Consider the following 21,285-nt stretch of genomic DNA (forward strand, 5'->3'; position numbering starts at 1 on the left):
GCCTCGCAATTTTTTACCGCTCATAAACCGTGACAGTTTATAGTGTCAGCTCCTATCCACCCCTCTGTTGGCATTCCTTGCATTCGTTTTACGTACCACGACTACGACTATGAGACGATGGTGGACAGAAAGAATAATTCCTGCGTTAATCCATTAACCAAGCGTAAGGGAATTCGTTTTTCTCCCGGTAGGAACGCGATATAAACTATTTCGCTTATTTGTACGAGCGATTACAGCCGCCGAGCTGCGGCGGGCAGATAACTTTAATCGCTGCGCTGAAGACACCCGACGACTAACTGACAGAGACAGGTTCGAAACTTTCGAGATTCTCGTACGAGCAAGGTTGTATTAGGCGTTGCTAACTGATTTATAAAGTCCGTTAGCGGTGGCTGAGCGCGTCAAACGTCCTCGTTGTCGATACAATTCGCAGTCGTTACGAACATGGAAGACTCGCGGCTAGAAATAGAGCAAGATGTTTGATAATCGGAGAGGTTAATCTGCTTTAGTGGGATTTGAAGCGAAAAGGGAATCATGCTGACCTATTTATAAGATTGATGCAATGGAAGGTGAGTCTTAGCGGGGGTTATTATAGTAAAGACAGTTTATATTTAGATGAAACGAAAAAAAGTGATCGGAAGATTTGTTGACTCGCTATTATGAAAAAGAAGTATGCGGTAAATATTTGGAATAAGAGAAAGGGAGGACGATATGATATGAGAAAAGTGCTGTAACTCACTAAAGGAAGAATAAAGAACCGTCGTTAATAGTAAAGACTGTTTAATATTCTCGAGGATAATTGTAAAACAACGATAAGCACCGAGCACGCAAAGACATAATAATAATTAATCTTCCGAGGTCACGAACTACAAAAAAGCTTCAAAAAAGAATCGTAAAGATAAAGGATCTTGGTCTTCCTGTAACTAATTCAAAATGAAATTACTTTTGATCCACTTCACAGATCTATATTTTCTACACGAACATTTCATAGGAATTGCAGCAGCAAAAAGTCACAAAGAAAACCTTGTTTAAAGTCAAAAGAGGAAGAGATGAGTAGAACGAAACGAGGGCAACTTGAAAAACCTCGAAGAATGGTTACTGAAAATTTGCCGGGCTCTCTGCTGAATTAAAGCAAACATTGCACGAAACAAGAATGTCACTATTCCTCGAATTGTAGAATTCACGAGGAGGCCCTCTATTTTCACTATATGCCGCGAGCGCAAAAATTTACTCTTATTCGCCTCTGAAGCGTAGCTGCGCGACGTGTATTTTTACAAGAGTTTCGCAGAAGAAGCAGAGTCGTACATAAAGCAGAAGATACAGAAGTGTAGCGTCGTCTGTTTTGAAATTTCATGGCGTCACAACCGGAGTCTTCGTAGTAACATCCTTCAACTCACGTCAACGTTTCGTTAAAGGTTCCACGCTCGTCGTAAATCATTCTTTGCGGTACTGTAAGACTCGCGACACTCTTTCATCTCTTCAGAATTCGAAAAATGTGCTATTACGATGAAAATTCCGTAGAAGCTTTCATTATTTGTTTTCGAATTAAAAAGGAAAACACCGATTCCACCGTTTTGAAGCTTACTTTAATTGGATCAAACGTTCTACTGCGTGTCATTAACATAATCTGAGAGGAATTTCATTTCTATTTCACGAAAATCGTACAATGTAGCGGAAAAGCGATTTGCGGGTGTGTACGCCCATTTTCAACGTTAAATGGATTTTTTATTCATTTAATGGAATAAAAGCGGCTCGCGGAGATGTAATGGGCCGAAAATTACACGATTCCTGGAAATTGATGGTGTAGGTGTCAACAGACTGATTGACTTCAAAGAGCAACACATATTTCAGTATGTTAAAGAGTATGCGTCTTTTTGTTTCCTTTCTTTTCGACAGATGCAAAAATGGAAAATAAAATTGTATGAAGTTTCGAGATACTGTAAATTGGAAACACAGTTTCTAGCACAGTCAGAAAGATACAAATTTATTTGGTATAATTCTTTATAAGGCTATTACATTTTAGTTAAACATCTCGAACTTTCAGAATCCATCCCTCGAAAGACGGAAGTACCTCAAACAGTTTCCCGTTTAAGAGAGCGATACATACATTTTATGTTTTAAATTATATTTTACAAACTGCTATCCGCAACTCGGAGGGAAGCATTTACAAACTTCCGGAGTTGACCTCCCAAAGGACGAAATTTCACCAAACAACCTCCAATTTAAAATACAAGCAACGAACAACGCATCTAGCTAATTTTCTCAAGTAAAACTAAATCCCCTAGCATCTCACTTACTTCCACCGAAACTAAATTCAACTGTTCCACTTCCACTCAGGCTAGAAACCAGCACCTTCCCCTGAAAGATAAATTCAAACATTCTGCCCACTACTCAAACACAGAATCAACTATAATATCGTACTATACAGAAACGAGCTTAAATATATCATTCGTATCTAGAAAGCTATTTCGACGATTCCTCTGCTATTTCATCCTTAAACTCAGCCCCCTTCGCAGCATAATCTTTCGGCCGTTAAATCTCGAGGACGAACTGGTACCGTATAAACACTTCCTCTTGCGCGCGCAATCTACCAGACGATAATCGGTGCTTTCGATACTCGTCGAGCAGATAGAAGTACGAAATTCGTCGCGAGATAACGTTCGCTTTACGTGAACCAAGAGGTTCGGTAACACGGCCAATAAGGCGGTCGAGTGGCGTTTACGTTCGGGAAACGCGTTTCCTCGCTCGTCTTCAACCGTAATCCGGAGGACGCGGGCCAATTCCAGTTCCTCTGCTACGTTTAATGGCCGAGACGAGTCGTCTTCGTCGAGAATCTGCTCGTTACGAACGCTAGAGTATCCTCGATAAAAGGACGCCCGATATTGACCCTCCCTACATCGTGATTAATACACTGCGCGTAATCCCTCGATGCTTCCTTTTACTCTTTTCTATCTTTTTCCTAGTTGATTTTTGCTTGTTGCGTACGATTGAAATGCGTAGCGTTTAGAAGGTATCTGATCGAGAGCCGGCCTCTAGGATGGATTTCCACTGGGACTGCAAGTTAATTCTACGGGGACGGAAGTTTTAAATACGTACGGACGATGCATGTAACAGAAGTGAAGGTTTCAGCGGAGGGGATGAAGGGTGAAATCGGCAAAATGTTTGAGAGACGTAGAGAGTAATTTTGTGATAAGAAAAATTCGAATGTGGCATGAAACTGAAATATATTCCCGTTTTTTTTTTTTTTTTTTTTTTTTTTGGAGAGAGAATGGGATAAACTTTTTTTCCGTGAAGCGGGGATCGATTTATAGTAAGACATTATTTCCTTGAAGCGAAGAGAAGATCCGGAAAGATTTGTTGTCAAGAGGATTCAAGGATAAAGGAAAAGGGAAATTTTTATGAAAATATGAGAAACGTCATAGAATTTAGATATTATTTATTTCACCAAAGTACAACTTCACTTTTATTCTATACTGATAGAAGAAAAGTGAAGTTGTACTTTGGTGAAAAAGTTGCACGGAAAGTTTGTGGTGAGAAGATTTCGGGTAATATGAAAAACGTTATGCAATATAAATATCGGTTATTTAAGGAAAACAGGATGATGATGCGCTTTGGTAAAGAAGCTCGAGGGATAAAGAAAATATTTGTGCTGCTTAATAAGGGAACTTTTAGAGTTCTGTAGAAGCATCGATAATCTTCTATTGTAACAAAACAATGGATGAAAGGTTTCTTTTATAACCAATTGATTGTGAAAATACCACAATGCTGCCTAGTAAAAAAAAGTTAAAAATTCTGTGAAATTAAAAGCTCCCTTTTTTGCAAGGAGGAATTTGTAGGCTAGAGAAAAGAATCAATTTGTACTCTAGAGAAAAAGTTCTATCGTTCATTAGCAATCTTTCACATTGTTTCGAAAAGGAACATTCAACAGAAGAGAAAAAAGGGAGACTTTCTTTCATGACCACTTGATGGTGGTAATACTACTTTGCCACCTGATAAGAAAACTAACAATGTAGTACAATTGAAAGCCTTTTTGACGAGGGAAAGGATCAATTTTTGCTCTGATAAAGATACTCAAAGAGCAAAAAATGTAAAATATATAATTAGCCGATAAGAAAGTTGAAAGTACCACGATATCGAAGAGTTTTTTTTTAGGATAAAGAAAAATGGACAAATCTATACTTTACAGTCGGTGAATTAAAGAAATTTCTTTTTTATACTAATAGAATCATTAGTAATCTTGATCATCGTATGGCAGATTATGGTAGATTCGAAGAAGAGAAAAAGAAAAAAGCTCCTCACAGTGACAAAAGGTTATTCAATGCGACATTCTTAGTAGATCTACGATCCTCGAGGACTTTCTGTCGTATCCAGACATCGGAAGAGAATTTGGAGAATCAGAGACAGAACAGTTCGACTCGAAGCGTCTTTGAACAACGGTGCACTTTGAACTTCTCTCCAAGCAAACTGAGAAATTCATAAGAAGTCCACGGATTATTCGACGACAACTTGGCACTCGCTACGTGTTTTTATTAAACTCTGCAAAGAGAACTTTTCACTTGAACTGACACCTTTTAATAAAACATCTCTTAGCTTACGTATAGCTTTCCCCCTGAAGAAAAACGATGTAGCTCGTATCCCACAGATCAACTGAATTTATATGACATTGAATTGTCAAATTTTAAAAAGGAGGACAAATATCTTGAGCAAAATTTGAAAGATAAAAACGACCTTTATCAAATTTCGTCTTATTTTTGTGAAAAAAACTTTCGTTTAATATATTTAGAAATAAATGTGCGTTTTAATATCTTCAATTTTCTTTTTCAATAAATTCCAATTGTTTCTAACGTTAGATCTATTAAATCGATCAAAATGTCTGATTTCATATCTTTTGTGTTTGCAATTTATTATCTAACGTTATTTAATTTGACATTGGGTTTCATTAAGAAACATTACTACGTATATTAATTTATTTTTATCACATTATATAATCCTTCAATATATAAAAAGAAAAAAACAAAATCGGTCAAGTTTTGATTTCGTTAACAACTTCCAGTTGAAAAATATCGTCGAATGGTATTCGAAAAGAAGATTTTAGCCTTTAAAAGGAATATGTAATCAGTCTAAAGGATAAAATGAAAGTTAGATGGATGTTAAAGAGAGGCTTATCATCCAGCTCTGAACAACTTTTCGAAAGCGTCAATGAAAGGTAGGAAATGAGAGAAAGAGGCGGGATTAGAGTCGAGTGAACCAACCATGGTGCTTATGAAAACGATAAAAGCCAGAAAATTGTCCACAATATAAGGTCGAAATATTGCGGTCTGTATATTGCTCTCTTTCACCAACTTTCCCCGAATGATATTTGTTTATATCCCTACTGGCGGCAGTGCTATTCAGATCGCGAGACGACTGGAAACGTAATTTCGATATGAATACGCACGAAACGATGTCATTTCAACGTTTTCGCGCGATCTTTCGGACGCCTTCTGTTTCGCTGAATTACCGCTACAAACGGTCTGTATTTTCTACATTTCCGCTTTAGACGTTCACGAATAAGTAAAAAATATCTCGAAATAAAACATAGAGAAAAGCGATATGTTTGAAACGAAACATGCTTTAACGACGAGTAGAGAGCACTACTATCTGTGTGTTTTTTCTAGTTGTATTTCTAGGGGGCGGAAAGAGGGCTGAATAGATAGGATTCCATATAAAGGAAATTTGTATACGTATCTACCGTAATGCTACGGGTAGCTACTTTAATTTCTTCATACTTTATAAGATTATAAAATAATAATGTTCGAAAAGAAGATAGCATGAAAGAATATTAAGCAAAAACATACATTTCATAGAAAATAATTGCAAATAAAATGATGTCAACTCGATTTTGTTCTTTCATTGTGTTTTCATTATACTTAGGTTAATTATATTTTGTATAAGTATCAAAATACTCTTACATCCTAATTTCTTATCACCTCTGATTAATGTAATAGCGACATATCTTAATAAGTATACTTAAAGAAGTGTAACCTAGGTAGAAAATTGTTTTATCTACTAAATATTGCAGGAAGTACTATATTTTGGACATTCTATGTATTTTTGCAAATTACATACATTCTGTGCGTTGTTTAACCTTCAGATTCCCTATAAATGCATAAAAAATCCACAGTCTAGTAATAATTTTACACTATATGAATTTTACTAGAAACCAAGATCAAAGTAAGTGCAGCATTGCATTGGAAGTAATCACATAAGTCTTGACAAAATTGCCGATCGAATCTACAGTCAAACGTATCTTAATCAATTTTATCGGAGGTTCGTTAGTCAGAGGTCGAACGATTCCATGCTTGTCCTTCGGTCTTTATTTTCTTGCTTGATCATGGGAAAGAGTGGGAAGCTCATTTACCTCGCAGGCGGATCACTACGAAGTGATTGATCGCGTTCCGTCGTGAATCCATCGGTCAGCTTACTCTGATCGATTTCGGAGAGAATCCGCTGCAATTTTTCTTGCGGTGCATCCGGACATGAAAAATTATCTCGTACTCGTTACGAGCACGATTACTCATGATCGAGACTTTCTGTTTCAGATAAGATGAAATTAGTTGGTTACAGTTTTTGTGGGAGCCGAACGTTTCAGCACGAGATGAGAGAATTGACGTGGAAAACTTCAAATACCCGGTATGCTTAACATTTCCGATAATCTACGTTTACCTTACTCAGACATTATTTATCAGCTATTTGTAACATCATCTCTAAAACTAAAAACAGAAATGATGCCCCTTGAAGTCTCCATATATTCGATCTGTCGCATTAAATACTTAAAATACTTCTACTATCCTTAATATTTAATATTTCCAGTGACCCACATTCATCTCACTCACACACAATTACTTATTTAGGAACAATTCCCACTATCACTCCTTAAACTAAAGATTCGAAAACCAGAAAGCAGACTTAAAAGCATACCAAACATTGACGGTTCGATCCAGCACCCTGGAGATCACGCACGAATTAAAGCTCACTGGTGACAATGTTCAAAGAAGCTCGTAATCCGTAAATCATTGGGTTGGTCTGATAATGCAAACTTAATGAAAGAGCCGACACCAAGCTGCTGCGCTTCAGTCGCGTGACCTCGGGACTACGCTGATTCCCTCGCTGGATATTCTAATGGGTGGCAACCCTTATGCGGACCATGAACGCATTTAGTCGAATGGGTTAAAACTGCAGTTATTTGCGGTGCACTTCAATCGAATTGGCTGCCGTTTGCATAATCTCCGGCCTTCTTCGCGTGCACACCGAAGCATTCTGTGTATGCAGGCAGCTTCTTTTCCGCTTCTCAGCCGGTTCTTCCCTTTCTGCACAACCTCCATCATGCCGTCACCCCTTTCCGCCCTTCGCCGCGCCACTCTCTGGCACACTACCGATGAAAACGTTTCGCGGTTCCATCCTTCCTTTCGCTGCAGCTGTTTACGACCAGATGCAGTCTGATTTATTCCAGTCGCTACTGCTCTCCTAAGGAGCCATCGATTTCCCGATCACAGGAGCAAGATCGTTTCCGTACGCCGTCGTTTTCGAATTATACATCGTATATGTATTATATGAATAGGGTAAATAGAACGGAGTCTACAAAGACTACGTCGTTCGTTTCCCACGGTATTGAGGTGGGTATTTCGACCTGTTTGGATTATTATTTGTTGCTGCATGGAGGGTGGGAGATTGGTTCTGTTTGAAGATCTTACACAAAGAAAATTGATATGTAAGAATTACATAGCATACATGTGATGGATGAAGTAGATAAAACACCTGGAATCCTCAAAGCCAGTTACGTTTTCACCTTAAGGTTTTTTTAAGGTTGTTAGTTAGTCACGTTTGATTAGTTACTTTTGTTACTAGTTGAGGATGGGCAATTAATTCTGTTTGAAGAGCACATACTCGTATAGGGAAAATTTATGTGTTATGGGTTATATACCATACGTATAATATATAGAGTAAATAAATTAGAATTTTCAAAGTCAGTTCTTTCTTCTGTTCTTTTAAGACTGATAGTTAGCTATGTTTGGTTAGTTACTACTGTGACTCGTTCGGAATGAAAGATTAATTTTATTTGAAAATTATGTGTAAGGAAAATTGTTTGAATACATCTGGTGGTAACAAATCAGTTCAGACGATAATGCTGAGGTTTTGTAAATAGAACCAAGGGTTTAATTAATGTTATAACAATAAATATTATCGAGCTGTTTAAATTGTTTTATCAAATAGATATACACGTGATCAGATTGTTGTTGTATTATCAAATTTTATTAACATCATATTAAATATGATCATTAAAATCAGTCTACAATCCAGCATTTAATTGTCGAAGATCTTCTAGCATGGAAGAATCATGAACGACAAAAGCATTTATAGCGATCATAAGATCCTCAAGCACAAGTTACGATCGATATACGTTGTCGAAGCTATGATATCTCTAGAAGGCGTTATTACTTCCTCTCCTTAGGGAGCTCAATAACAGAGGACCAATAAATCAATCTGGTCACCTATCTACTTGATATATTGCCTGATTTACATTCAGCAGATTTGCATTCAAGGTGACTAATGACGAGCACTTCTAAGCACTCGCGAGACAGATTCGTCAGTATTCGTTTTCTAAATTTCGAATGGACAACTATCTGCCTTGATTCAAGTAACGATAAGTGTATATATTAATTTAATGTTCAAATCTTTTCATGGAATGTCAGCCATGTGTTACGGATAAAGAATTTTGTGAAATTAGAATTTTACATGTACACTACTACCATTCAGAAGTACAAAAACTTACGGATAAATTGAAAGTATATGTAATAATATACAGCGTAAATAGTAAAATGTATTAGTTCAATATCCATATAAAATATTTTAATTCCATAAAAAGGTAGTGAGTGTTGTTTCTAGTTACTAATTCATATTAATTCAATTATTACAGTTTATAGATTTTGCTAAAATTCACATGCTTACTATTATCACAGGTCATTAGAAATGTGTGAATACTCATGAGTCGCAGTACATGTATATATGTTTCAAATTATGTTCCAACGAAATTCGAACAAGATTTTCCAAGAGGAAATCAGAATCCTCACGCTTTCAACTCAACGTCATTTAACTTCTCCTGTAGAAACGCTAGCTAAGCAGTTCCCATTTCACCGATAGCAAGGAATCGCGCAAACGACCAATTCTGCCCCCATTCGAGAAATTCCTTTCAAACGATGGAAACAAAAATTCTTTACAATTTTTATCTCAATAGAAAAGGTTACGCACCTATAAATGATTTGTAGAGGCAAAAGGAACGAAATATTCGCAGAGACAACGAAATTCGCGCGCTCATTCGCATTGAGGCGTGGAATTTTCAATGTGAACGTATTTCGCATGGATCAGCTGCACCTTCAAGAGTGAAATGGATAATATTAGATAGTAGATACAATATTAAGCGAATAAGTTAATTCAATCCCTTTAAATTTATTTATTTCTGATGATTATCTTAAATTTAAGTATTTTATCCTTTTACATCAGCTTTGGAAGACTGTCGATGTTCATGTAATTTCAGATGACTTCCTTGAATAAAGGAGAATATTTTGACAACTAAGTTTGTATATATCACGTAGTCCATGAATAAAATTTGAATTTCCGTCCAAGAGACACGGGATTAATATACACAGCTTATCGGATGAGGGGAAACACTTGCTGTTTACATTAAAAGAGGAAGGAAATACTTTCCTCTAACGTAAAATAAAGCATTTCATTTTTTATACTATTCACAAACGATTTTCCATAATTTAGTCACATTTCAAATTGGAAAATATTCATATTGATGTGAAAAATTAATGAAATACGATTTTAACCAGACGGGATGTACGAATGATACGTCGAGTACAATTTTCCCTTCCAATTTTACGTAACGGGAATATGCTCAAAATTAACCTGGACTTTTCTTCCTTAATTAAGCCAGTAATGAGTTCAATAACGAGTTCGAAACCTTGTTCGCTAACTTCATGATCCAACGTTGCTTGTGACGACACATTAAATTCTCCTCTATAAATTGATTTCCCTCCTCCATTTCAACGGCGTACGCTACTTTCGCTTCATTTCGTCCTTTGTTTTTTTTCTTCCTCTTTTCTTTCCGCGTCGTGTTTCACGAATTTATTCGCAACGTAACCTTTGTTCACTACGCGACTCGGTATAACAACGTTTCCGGTGTTTCGAAGCCACGAGTCGATTTCCCATTTGCCATCATTCCTTTACAGTTGTAAAGGATTTGCGCGTAGAAACATATTTCACTTTAATATTTGCTAACATGGAAAAAAAGGTGGGATCTTATATAGAATAAGTGCAAGAAATTACACTTAATTTAAACTTCGATCTGAATTATTAAATTATTACATGTTTGTAATTTTTTGTATCATTTATAAATAGAGAAAAATATGCACGATGTAATGTCTGAAGGATCTTAACTGTCAAAAGAAATTAATTGAAGTTAGTACATATTTCACGAAAATATTCTACTCCTACTTGCGAAATAATCATACAAGGAAATATTAAAGTTGTTGTTTAACATAAATATCGATATTAAATTTTTGGATGGTGTAAAAATATTGTGAAATTTAAGTCCTGTAAGATAACACTATAAAATTATTATTTCACGAAAATATACCAATTTTTAGGAAAAACTGAACGTAGGAAATATTTAAACTTGGCAAAATTACGAATAGAAATGAAATTTCTTTAATTGGATTGCAAAATTTTGTAGTTCACGAATTATTTCTAAGTCCATAAATTGTAAGTAAGAAATATTATAACAACGAACGAAAGAACACAGATTCAACTCTAAGGATGCAATTCATGAATATAAATGGAAATGATGAGAGAGTTCAGAACATGGTACGCACATCATGCTAATTTGCGCAATTTGTTACACTCAGATGTAACAACGGCCAAAGCAAACAGGTACTCCTGTTAAAAATAACAGGTAACTAGGTGTAAACAACGCATCGTGACAAATGACGAAACGTGTTGCGTTCTAAAATACACAACCATATGTAAAAGTCATGTTGAATTAATTTTAAAAAATAGCAAAAGCTATGAATAAATAAGAGGGAACAAATACAATTATTTCAAAATCACTTGTGTCTAAGCTTAAGCAAATATATTTAATATTTAAAGCACACATTTAAGTAGGAAATAAAGGAACACTCGGAAGCTTCAAGTCAAACTGAAGACTATTCACATATTCGTGGAGAGCTTGAACAAACCTTTGAGCTTGAAAACTCAAGATTAAACAGAAAGCTCTTTCTTTGCAACGAGGTTAAAAATATTTAACCATAAAAGCTTAAAATTCAGCTGGAAAAAAGATTTAAATTTAAATTCAAGGATGAACTTGAAAGTATTATTTGCATAAAGAAATTAGAAAGAATTTCCCTCTGAAAATTTAAGATCAATGTGAGCTGCAGTGGATGTCATTATCGTAAATTCCACCGTACTACTACTATTGTCTACTGGAAGATTGTACCATATCAAAGAAAACAAGTGATTCTGATTATAAATTCAAAATCAGGTCTATTGAAGTTCTCGAAATATGTTAGAATTCTTCATTTGATTTGCAGCCTTCTGTAAATTAACGTGGCTGCTAATGAGCCAAATAGATCGATGCAAGAATAAAATCTTAATGAAAAGGAAGATATTTTTCAAAATGTAATTACCTGTCAAACTTTACGCGATTCGCTTGGGATTTCTATATGTACTTCCAGTTATGATTTCAATCAAAATATCATGCGTTTGAGTTTTACAACGCGTGGAACAAATATCACCCCGATAAAAAGCGAAATTGCACCTGGTACGCCTCGTTTCGTCAAACAACGAATTGTGTAGGTGAAATATATTAAAATATTTGGTTAGCTGAAATATTTATTACACGGGATTTCAGTCGCCTTGCCAATCCACACTCTTTCGCTATCACCAGTCGTTCGTCGAAACATCTCGCGATTCACTTGTACATATATTTCCGTTCATATTTATCGTCCGACGTGAATGAAAATTACAGAAACGCGCGGCTGAAACGTTAAGTTATAAACGACGATTACCGGATTCATTATTTAACAAGTGCCGCGGTTAGTCCACGGAATGCTTTTAAAGCCTCGCCCACGATTTTCAACTCGCTCTTTTGTACGAGTTGAGAGAAGGCGATTGCGTCTGAAAACGTTCGCGTCGAATAGCTCGAATTAGAAAAGTTCGTTGTAATCGCTGCATTTGGCGCGAATTTTGCGTTTCACGCATGTTATTTAGTTTTTACATCTTCAAAATGACAACGAATTAGATAAAATGATGACGAATACAGTGCGCTCCTTAGTTAATATATTCTATTTAGGATTTCCTTACATTTTTTTTAATACGTCGAAATAATTTAAATTTTCCATTTTTTTTTTTTTACTTTTTAAGCTGTATTCAAATTTTTATGCAAATTCATGTTTCTGAGAACATAATTAAAAATATAGAATCTCGATAGAAAATTGTTTTACAAAATATTATCAAATATTACTGGTATTGGGGTACTTGGTACTTTAGGTATTTCATATATCTTTCATACGTGCATTCTATATAATTTTCAATTTTCAATAAATGCATAAGCTGTATAGCTGTATAAGCCATTATTAGGATAATAAAACGATGAAAGGAACAATAATATTTTTAATTAAATTTACTAGATATTTTAAATGCGACGTTTTAATTAAGGAGAACATTGCTATGAATTTCACGTTTCGCGTGTATCATTTAATCTGGATATTGATCCTAATAACAGAACCATGCATTTTCATAAGTATGAAATTGAAATTTAATAAAGACAACTTAATTTGAAATGGGTCGATTTAATTTTTTCAAATGTAAATATAATTTGTTCTCCATGTAACGACGCAGAATATCAAAGAATAGATATTACAAACGTTAGGAAATATTTGAAAGTATATTAAACTAATCGGCTCTTCTCAACATCTCTTCTCAGAAGATGCTTTCTATGGAATCCAATACGTATGCAAAACAATGCCAGTGTTTAGACATTGTGTAGCAGCCATTGGTATGCTCGATAAACGTCATTTTCAAAACGTATATTTTACACTCGAAATTCATAAAAATATATAAAGTATTCTCGTAACCACTTACGTATACAACAAAAAATTTCGGATTCACCGAGTATATAAAATATGGCGAAAAAAGCAGAGAGTGTCATTCATCTCAATACATAATTCACTATAAAATATTCTAGAATTTGAAGGCAAATGCGCTCTTATGATCAATGTTATCCCAGTAAACATTCAGATGACAGAAATTGTAACAATTTCGATCTGAAAATTTCACTTTGACGTATATTTAATTAAGCTCTAACGTTACATGTCGACAAACGTTGAAATTGATGAACATGTGGTTAATACACTGAAAACTGTCAATTTCTGTTATGATACACTATATCAATGAAAAATCTATTTTTTCGTCAGTATTGTAATATAATATTTCGTTGCAATTCGTCCATCTACTTTCCGAACGAAGATATAATAGAATTATTGATACAAAATAAAATAAAAATTTGGATTCATGGACTAAATTAAACTACTTCTCATTATTTCCTATTAATCTTTTGATTTTTATTCTAGTACGCACAGTATTTCATTTTATAATTGAGTTTTCTGAATATTTATGTTACTGATGGAATGATATTGATTTTCTTCCATGGTTCAGCTGGAATTACTCACTTACAGGGTGTCTTCGTAATCATATTACAAACAGCAGAGGAACGATTATACGTGCGAAATTAAATGGAAAATAAAAAATGTAATTTTTCATTACACGCTCTGTTTTCGAGAAAATTGAAATTATAATAATAAAATTAAAATTATTTATCCTACGAATATATATATATAATATATATATAATATATATATTATATATATATTATATATATATATTCGTAGGATAAATAATTTTAATTTTATTATTATAATTTCAATTTTCTCGAAAACAGAGCGTGTAATGAAAAATTACATTTTTTATTTTCCATTTAATTTCGCACGTATAATCGTTCCTCTGCTGTTTGTAATATGATTACGAAGACACCCTGTAAGTGAGTAATTCCAGCTGAACCATGGAAGAAAATCAATATCATTCCATCAGTAACATAAATATTCAGAAAACTCAATTATAAAATGAAATACTGTGCGTACTAGAATAAAAATCAAAAGATTAATAGGAAATAATGAGAAGTAGTTTAATTTAGTCCATGAATCCAAATTTTTATTTTATTTTGTATCAATAATTCTATTATATCTTCGTTCGGAAAGTAGATGGACGAATTGCAACGAAATATTATATTACAATACTGACGAAAAAATAGATTTTTCATTGATATAGTGTATCATAACAGAAATTGACAGTTTTCAGTGTATTAACCACATGTTCATCAATTTCAACGTTTGTCGACATGTAACGTTAGAGCTTAATTAAATATACGTCAAAGTGAAATTTTCAGATCGAAATTGTTACAATTTCTGTCATCTGAATGTTTACTGGGATAACATTGATCATAAGAGCGCATTTGCCTTCAAATTCTAGAATATTTTATAGTGAATTATGTATTGAGATGAATGACACTCTCTGCTTTTTTCTTTCACATTTCACAAAGTTAACACCTTCATCCTAAAGGTTCTGATCAGTTCGATATTTCCCAACTTAACACCTATGCCGTAAAAATTCTGTTCAAGATCACAAACATCTAGACTATCATCCATTTCGCATATTTTCAGACCCAACACTACGTTCAAAACTACGTTCTATAGAATCCAACAGATGGCTGGCCAAATGGAAGAATCTTGTCCCGTGAATCATCCTCGTGTCTACATTCGTTAATAACTTCCGCCCCTCGGTTGCCAGTCGCCCTAAAATAAACGATTTCTCCAACAGGAGTAGCGCCAAGGGATCAAGGATGTTTCGTTGCGGGTGAATACAGCGGCCGGCTATATTTCTCAGAGCTGGTTGAATCTCGCCGTAGCAATTAAGCGTCTCAAAGCCAAAGTCTGAACGAAAAACGCGATTCAATTTACCAACCGTTCGGCTATCCGGTCAGATAGCCGGTAAACAGCAGGCGAAAACCCGTGAAAAAGTTTCAATTATCCTAGGCGAAGATTAAATTCCCTGCCGGGCATCAGAGATTAAAGCGTTAAGAAGAAACGGAAATTTATGGCCCTCGATGAATTTGTCTACCAGCCCATCAGCCTTTTGTATTCAACAGAAAGCAAGAAACAGGGAAAAATTTAAACTACATCATTTTGTACCCAATCGCTGCGAAATTTCCTAGTTCGCAGAAAAATATGAACAACCTGTTTCCAGATTCCAGTCTCACATTGAAAATTTTCTCAAAATTTGCTGATTTCTAAACAAGCTTTAATTTATGATTTAATTGGATTTGATTTCTTTCATCTGAGAAAATATTCTCATAAGTACTCAAAAAAATTCCGAATATAAAAATATACAGGAGAAAAAAAAGACAGTCATTTTGAATAAACTGAATTGTAGTATAGAAATTCTTTGTAATTTTAAATATTCAAACAAGTTAATAATGTATATACGTATTCACGAATGCTTGGAGATTCGTAAAACGAAAAATAATCGGTAAAATAGAAACACAATTTACGTTTCCTAATATTATCCGAACACGCGGCTAACAAGTGTGTACTACATTTCCTAACCAGAGCATTCTCATTTATCTCTATCGTAAACGTAGTATTGTATATGTTCTGCGACTTGTGAATAGTGGTGTACTGCTTTAGCTATTTCCTGCATTAGCACAATATCTAAAGCAAAACAATGAAATATTATACGCGCGTTCCATCGATCTTTCAATTTACAATTAACACTCGAACTGTTCATGACTAAAGTATGAAATTTGTACCAAACCAAATTAAATTGAAATTAAATTTATTGTGAAATTAAAATGAAAGATATACAAGAAAATACACAATACAATGAGAAAAACAAGCTTTTATCCAAATATTTTACAAAATATTATCTGTTTCAAAAATCTCTTCAATTGATCATTTTGCCCATGCTTTGTTCAGTTCTAGTGTCAATATCAGAATTAAAATTTCACTTCGATACCGGTATAACCTAATTGATTTCATTGATCCACAATCTATTATCCACACACTACTATTAGTCACTATTATAGATATTATAATAGATCTAAAAATCTACATCATAGACTGAATAGAAAAAAATTCTACAATCGTGATTCTAATTTTCTTTATTTCAATACTGTCGTCTCATAATAATACCATTGCAATGCTATTTATATCCACTGCAAGTAATAGATCTTCCGTTCCTTCTCTATTATTAGACAGTAATAATTAGATTCCAGATATTTGCGCAGATTCATATGTTTATAAACGTAATTTAAGGAGCGGTACCTAAGTAGTATTCTTTTATTCACGTACTAATTCTTTCACGTACTAAATACTGTAAGGGATAATATATTTCACACATTTTATATTTTATTTTCTGTGTATTTTTGTGCCTTCAAATTTTCCACAAATGAATAAAAATCCACAGTCTAGTAATAATAATATATTAAATTGTTAATGACCTCTAAAATAAGAAAAAATGTGCGGCGAGCTCAAATTTCACCCAAAATAGGAATTAACTCTATAGCCCCAGTTCCGACTCCGATTAATTCTACAAACTTCTGCCCATAAGTGTTAAGCGAATTCTTAGAAAGAGGTAGAGACGTTTTCTCACCTGTCCCGAACAGAGAGCAGAGCAGCAGTAGCGCGAGCCGCATTTTCGTCGGACACATCCCCTTGCACCTGGAACACGAATCGCTCGCGATCGAAGTGACACTCGAGCCACTCGCTCGCCTCGAGTGCTTCATCGTTCGCTCGACATCTGAGAAATGTCTCCGCGCAGACCGGTCGTCCCTCGAGGGAACCACTCGCGTCTTGTAATTTGCACCCTGCGACTGTTAATCCAACCGATTGGGACACCTGGATAGCCTCGATCCAGGACACCTCGCACTTCTTTACCACTTGGCGAGTTTCCACCTTACTAGATTACACTTCCTCTCCTCCCTTTTATCCTCTTGCTCTTTTCCGATCTCGTCCTAGAATTTCAAAGGCTCCTTCGAATTCTTCCAGCAATTCGTGGTCGACACCGAACGTCGAAACGTTCGATGGGCGGGGACATTCGGATCGTTTGGATCGAGGTGGCGAGATGTAATACCGTCTCGAACGTTTCCTCCGCTTTTTATTCGTGATTCCAGATTATTGAAACATTGATTTTTGGGCTTGATCAGAAATATCGCTATTATCAGAATTCTTCTATTTTGGATTGATCCTTTGCTTAAAAATTAACAATATAAATCACTCTTTGGAGATTTAGGTTTTCTTCTTCTTTTGTTTTAATTCTAGTTTAATGCACGGATTTATAGACAGATAGAATCACTTTAATTACACTTTATAATTATAACTGGATAATGTAGATTGAGGAAATAAATCCTTCATAAGACAATTCGTATCTTTTTCGTCTATCTTTGGATCACAGACTCGATTAGATCGAGTAATCCAATCTAATGAAATTTATAGATACTTAAATCGCTTTTGTCACTTTTTATAATTATGTTTTTATAGCGGAACGTATGTCGGGGAAATAGATGGTTTTTAGAAGATTTATGTTTCAGCAAGAATCCAATTTATCCAGTTCCGATAATCCGATTTATAGACACACAAATCACGTCGATCATCTTTTATAATTATATTTCCATGCTGGAACGTAAATCGAGGAAATAGCTTCTCTTTAACGGATGTATATATATTTTCTTCGTGTAACGTTGGGGCACAAGCTTCAAACGTTTCCAATAATCCAATCTATTAGAATTTATAGATACCTAGATCAGTTCGATCACCATAAATCGAGGCGATAGATCGACTTTGAGAAATTTACATACATTTAATCCTTATATTGGAAATTCATTTCAAACTTGAAATATTCTTAACAAATCATTTTGTCGACACTATGTTTAAATCACCTTTGATCACTTTTTATAATCTCACGATAAAACTCATTTAATTTTTTCAAAATTCTCACATCACTATTATCCCAGACTCTTGGCCATACGCACTGCTGAAGCTCACGGATCGCTTAGTTGCTCGATAATAGCTAAGAAAAACCGGTTGCAGTTGCTCATATACTTCAAGTGACCCACATCTTTTTTCTATCCACTCTCGATGGAAATTGCCAATCTTGCCGATACTTTCCGTTCGTCCTTCCGGTATCTACCGCGTTCTTACGAGAAGCTTTCGAGGCGTCTCCCCGGTCTCATTAGCCCGCCCTTTCATCCGAACACTACCAGGTCATCCGATGGCGAGTTTAATCAGCAAATCCGTCGAACCAACCAGTTCGTCAACCACCCGTATTTGTCACTTTGGTCAGCGACTAATTAGTAACCGAATTAATTATCCACTATTTTCCTGAAAGACACATGTTTTTCACCGACGATACCATTCGACTATATTCCTCTCAGTTCGTTAATCATTTATTTAATTAAACAACATTTAGGTATTCCAATGGAATTAAATACAATTTCAAAGAGATTGTTTCGTCTAATGATTTACGTACACTCTACTGTACAATGTGTTTACGGTACTGCAGTAGTCGGCTTCCGCGTTGACTTCTGGTAACCTGCTGCAGAAAACTAAGAGATGCTTCCTGCGTCACTCTAAAACGCATTCAAACGAGACACAGCCACGTGCCACTTAGCCGCACACCACGTGACACTGCCTCGCGATATGGTTAATTGTCACCATCTCTCTTCCTATCGATCGATACGATCGAACAGTATCACTGTATCACTCTAATCACACTTGCTGCATCCGATCACTTGTCCTCCATGAACCCATATAATCCTCATAAGATGTAGGTATTTCGTGATTAAATTATATTCCTCTATCACTATCCGTTATATACACTCGTGAACAAGTTGTGTCGATACTTGGGCACGACTTCGAATGTAAACAGAATCTCACTGAAGGATGTTACCCAACGTTTACACGCACGGAATACAAAACGAAGTGTAAACCGACGTTCACAATCGTACACGGTGTCGAATTTTGTCCGAGTGTCACGTTATCAACGAAACGTTTCACTGTAAAACTGCTGGATTATAGAGAACTTTTCGCGTCGATCGTACACGTCGCGATATGTTGACAGGGTATCTTTTCCGTCCGAGAGTTCGTAGTTGACAGAAAGCCTTGGCGGGAGCTGCACGACGAATAAGGTGCCACTCCCACCCGCGCATGCTCCTCCACTCTAGATCGTCGTGCCCTCTCGGTCGCACGCGCTCTTTCGCTCTCTCTGCTCGTTCCTTACCTCGCCCTTTTGCCCCATTCCAGTGCACGCGCTCCTTCACCGTTCTCTCTTGTCGCCGCGTGTTTCTTGTTTTGCTTGAACGCGCTTTCTTTCTGTTTCGCCTCACCCCGCTGTTCGTTCATTGCCTTCGTCGATCACGAACCATCCCCTACCAACTCGCTGCTCAGGCACGTGCTACACGCTCCACCCGCCTAATCCATAAACCAATTAATGTGGGAAATAAGTTGAAAATCGACTCTGCACTCCGCAACGGCCAAGTTTCATCAGATGTTTGCGTGATACTACCTGGTTATGGTGGATAATAACAATTGCTTGTGAAGCGATGAGAGGTCTCGTGTATAGTGGCTTACGTTGGATTACATCGGAGATGTTTGTTCGATGGTTTTACCCTATAAAGCATTATAATATATTTGTATCGAATAACACGAAAAATTCGAGGCATGTAATCGTATTAGAAAACTTTAGAATATGAGATCATCAAGCAAACAACTCCCATAAAGTCTAACCGAAATAATAAATACTCGCTTGAGATTTTTGTAAGAGAGTGTTTGATGCTTACTTGAGTTGATTGAAGATGACTTTCGATAGAGATCGAGAGTCTCCTTTGCGACGCGCTATGTTTTGAATGTTTTGAATATTTAAGTATCTTGAAACTTTTGGGGATTTTTAACGCTTTGGAAGTTTCTGGGATATTTAATACCGTACAAGTTTCGAGGGCTTTTAATGCTTTGACACGATTTCACTTCGCTAATTTTTTTAGCAACAGCAAGAGTTTCGTTTGGGCATATTTGATGCTCTTTAAGCATTCTGAAAATTCGTGACGTTTGTGACACTTCGAAGCAATTTGTCGAACATTACGAAACTGACAATTTTATTTGAATCGTATCGATACTTGTCTTTTCACATAGAATCTCTCACTTGCCGATTATATCGTTATTACTGGGATACGTAGCTTACTGTGTTCTTATTATTGAAAAGCAAAAGAACACTATCTACTGCAGAAATCTGACCTTACTATTTAGCCAACCCAATATTATCAACCCAAATTCGGAAAATCTGAAAATCATATCAAGACTCTTATTTGACATTAGCTCGTTACATTGGAAAGAAAGAGGACTCGAAGCAACCAAGGAATGTGAACATACAGAAGAGTTCCAGAAGCTCATTTTCAATTTCGAGATCACGGAGCTCATTTAATCTGTCTCACGTTCCACTGGAACTACGACGACCAACGATCTCCTTGGGACAGATCGGACTGTCCTATTCAAATCGGCCGTCAACTCCGGAAATTCATAGCACGTACGTTCGAGTATTGCTTCACGGATAATTGTTCCGGTGTCGGCGACGCGAGTCACTATCGATTGCACGCCAAGGAATTAAATATACAGATCGGACGATTAATCAAGTCACGTAGGAGCACCAAGATGATAATCTGTAATAGAACGCGCATCAGATACCCCGATTTCATCCCTTTATTTGATCAGTAGAGTCAAATCGTCGATTATCCATAACGCGAATCGGAAAACTGCCATTGTGTAGATTGAATTTTTAATGGGACACGGTTATTCGTTCTGTGACAAATAACGAAATATTTCGATTATTCCAAGATTTCCCGTTTCTCTCTTGGATGTTGTATATTTATACAGTGGCTCACGAAAACATCCGGACACTTACCATGCAATTTTTTGGAATTTCGTTAGCGCCATAAAGAGACACGACTATCGTGATTATGACAGTTAAATGTGAAACAGTGTCCGAAAGCGTGTAGCGAAGTTACAAGATATTTATTGCAAACATATCCTTGTATTTAATGAAAAATTAATACACGCGAACAGTCTTGAGCATACAATTAGTGCGAAAGAT

The 21,285-nt window shown here is 35.8% G+C and overlaps 1 protein-coding gene across 1 annotated transcript in view; it reads right to left on the reverse strand.

The window, feature by feature from the left end:
* Window positions 1-16,930, reverse strand: part of LOC100740965 — a 93,997-nt gene extending 77,067 nt beyond the window's left edge. The window contains exon 1 of the mRNA XM_024371677.1: window positions 16,798-16,930. Coding sequence (XP_024227445.1) covers window positions 16,798-16,930 — 133 coding nt within the window. The remainder of the gene's footprint in view (window positions 1-16,797) is intronic.
* Window positions 16,931-21,285: the final 4,355 nt, after the last annotated feature.

This window comes from Bombus impatiens, unplaced genomic scaffold, assembly GCF_000188095.3.
Source record: "Bombus impatiens unplaced genomic scaffold, BIMP_2.2 scf_1499, whole genome shotgun sequence".
Lineage (NCBI taxonomy): Eukaryota > Metazoa > Arthropoda > Insecta > Hymenoptera > Apidae > Bombus > Bombus impatiens.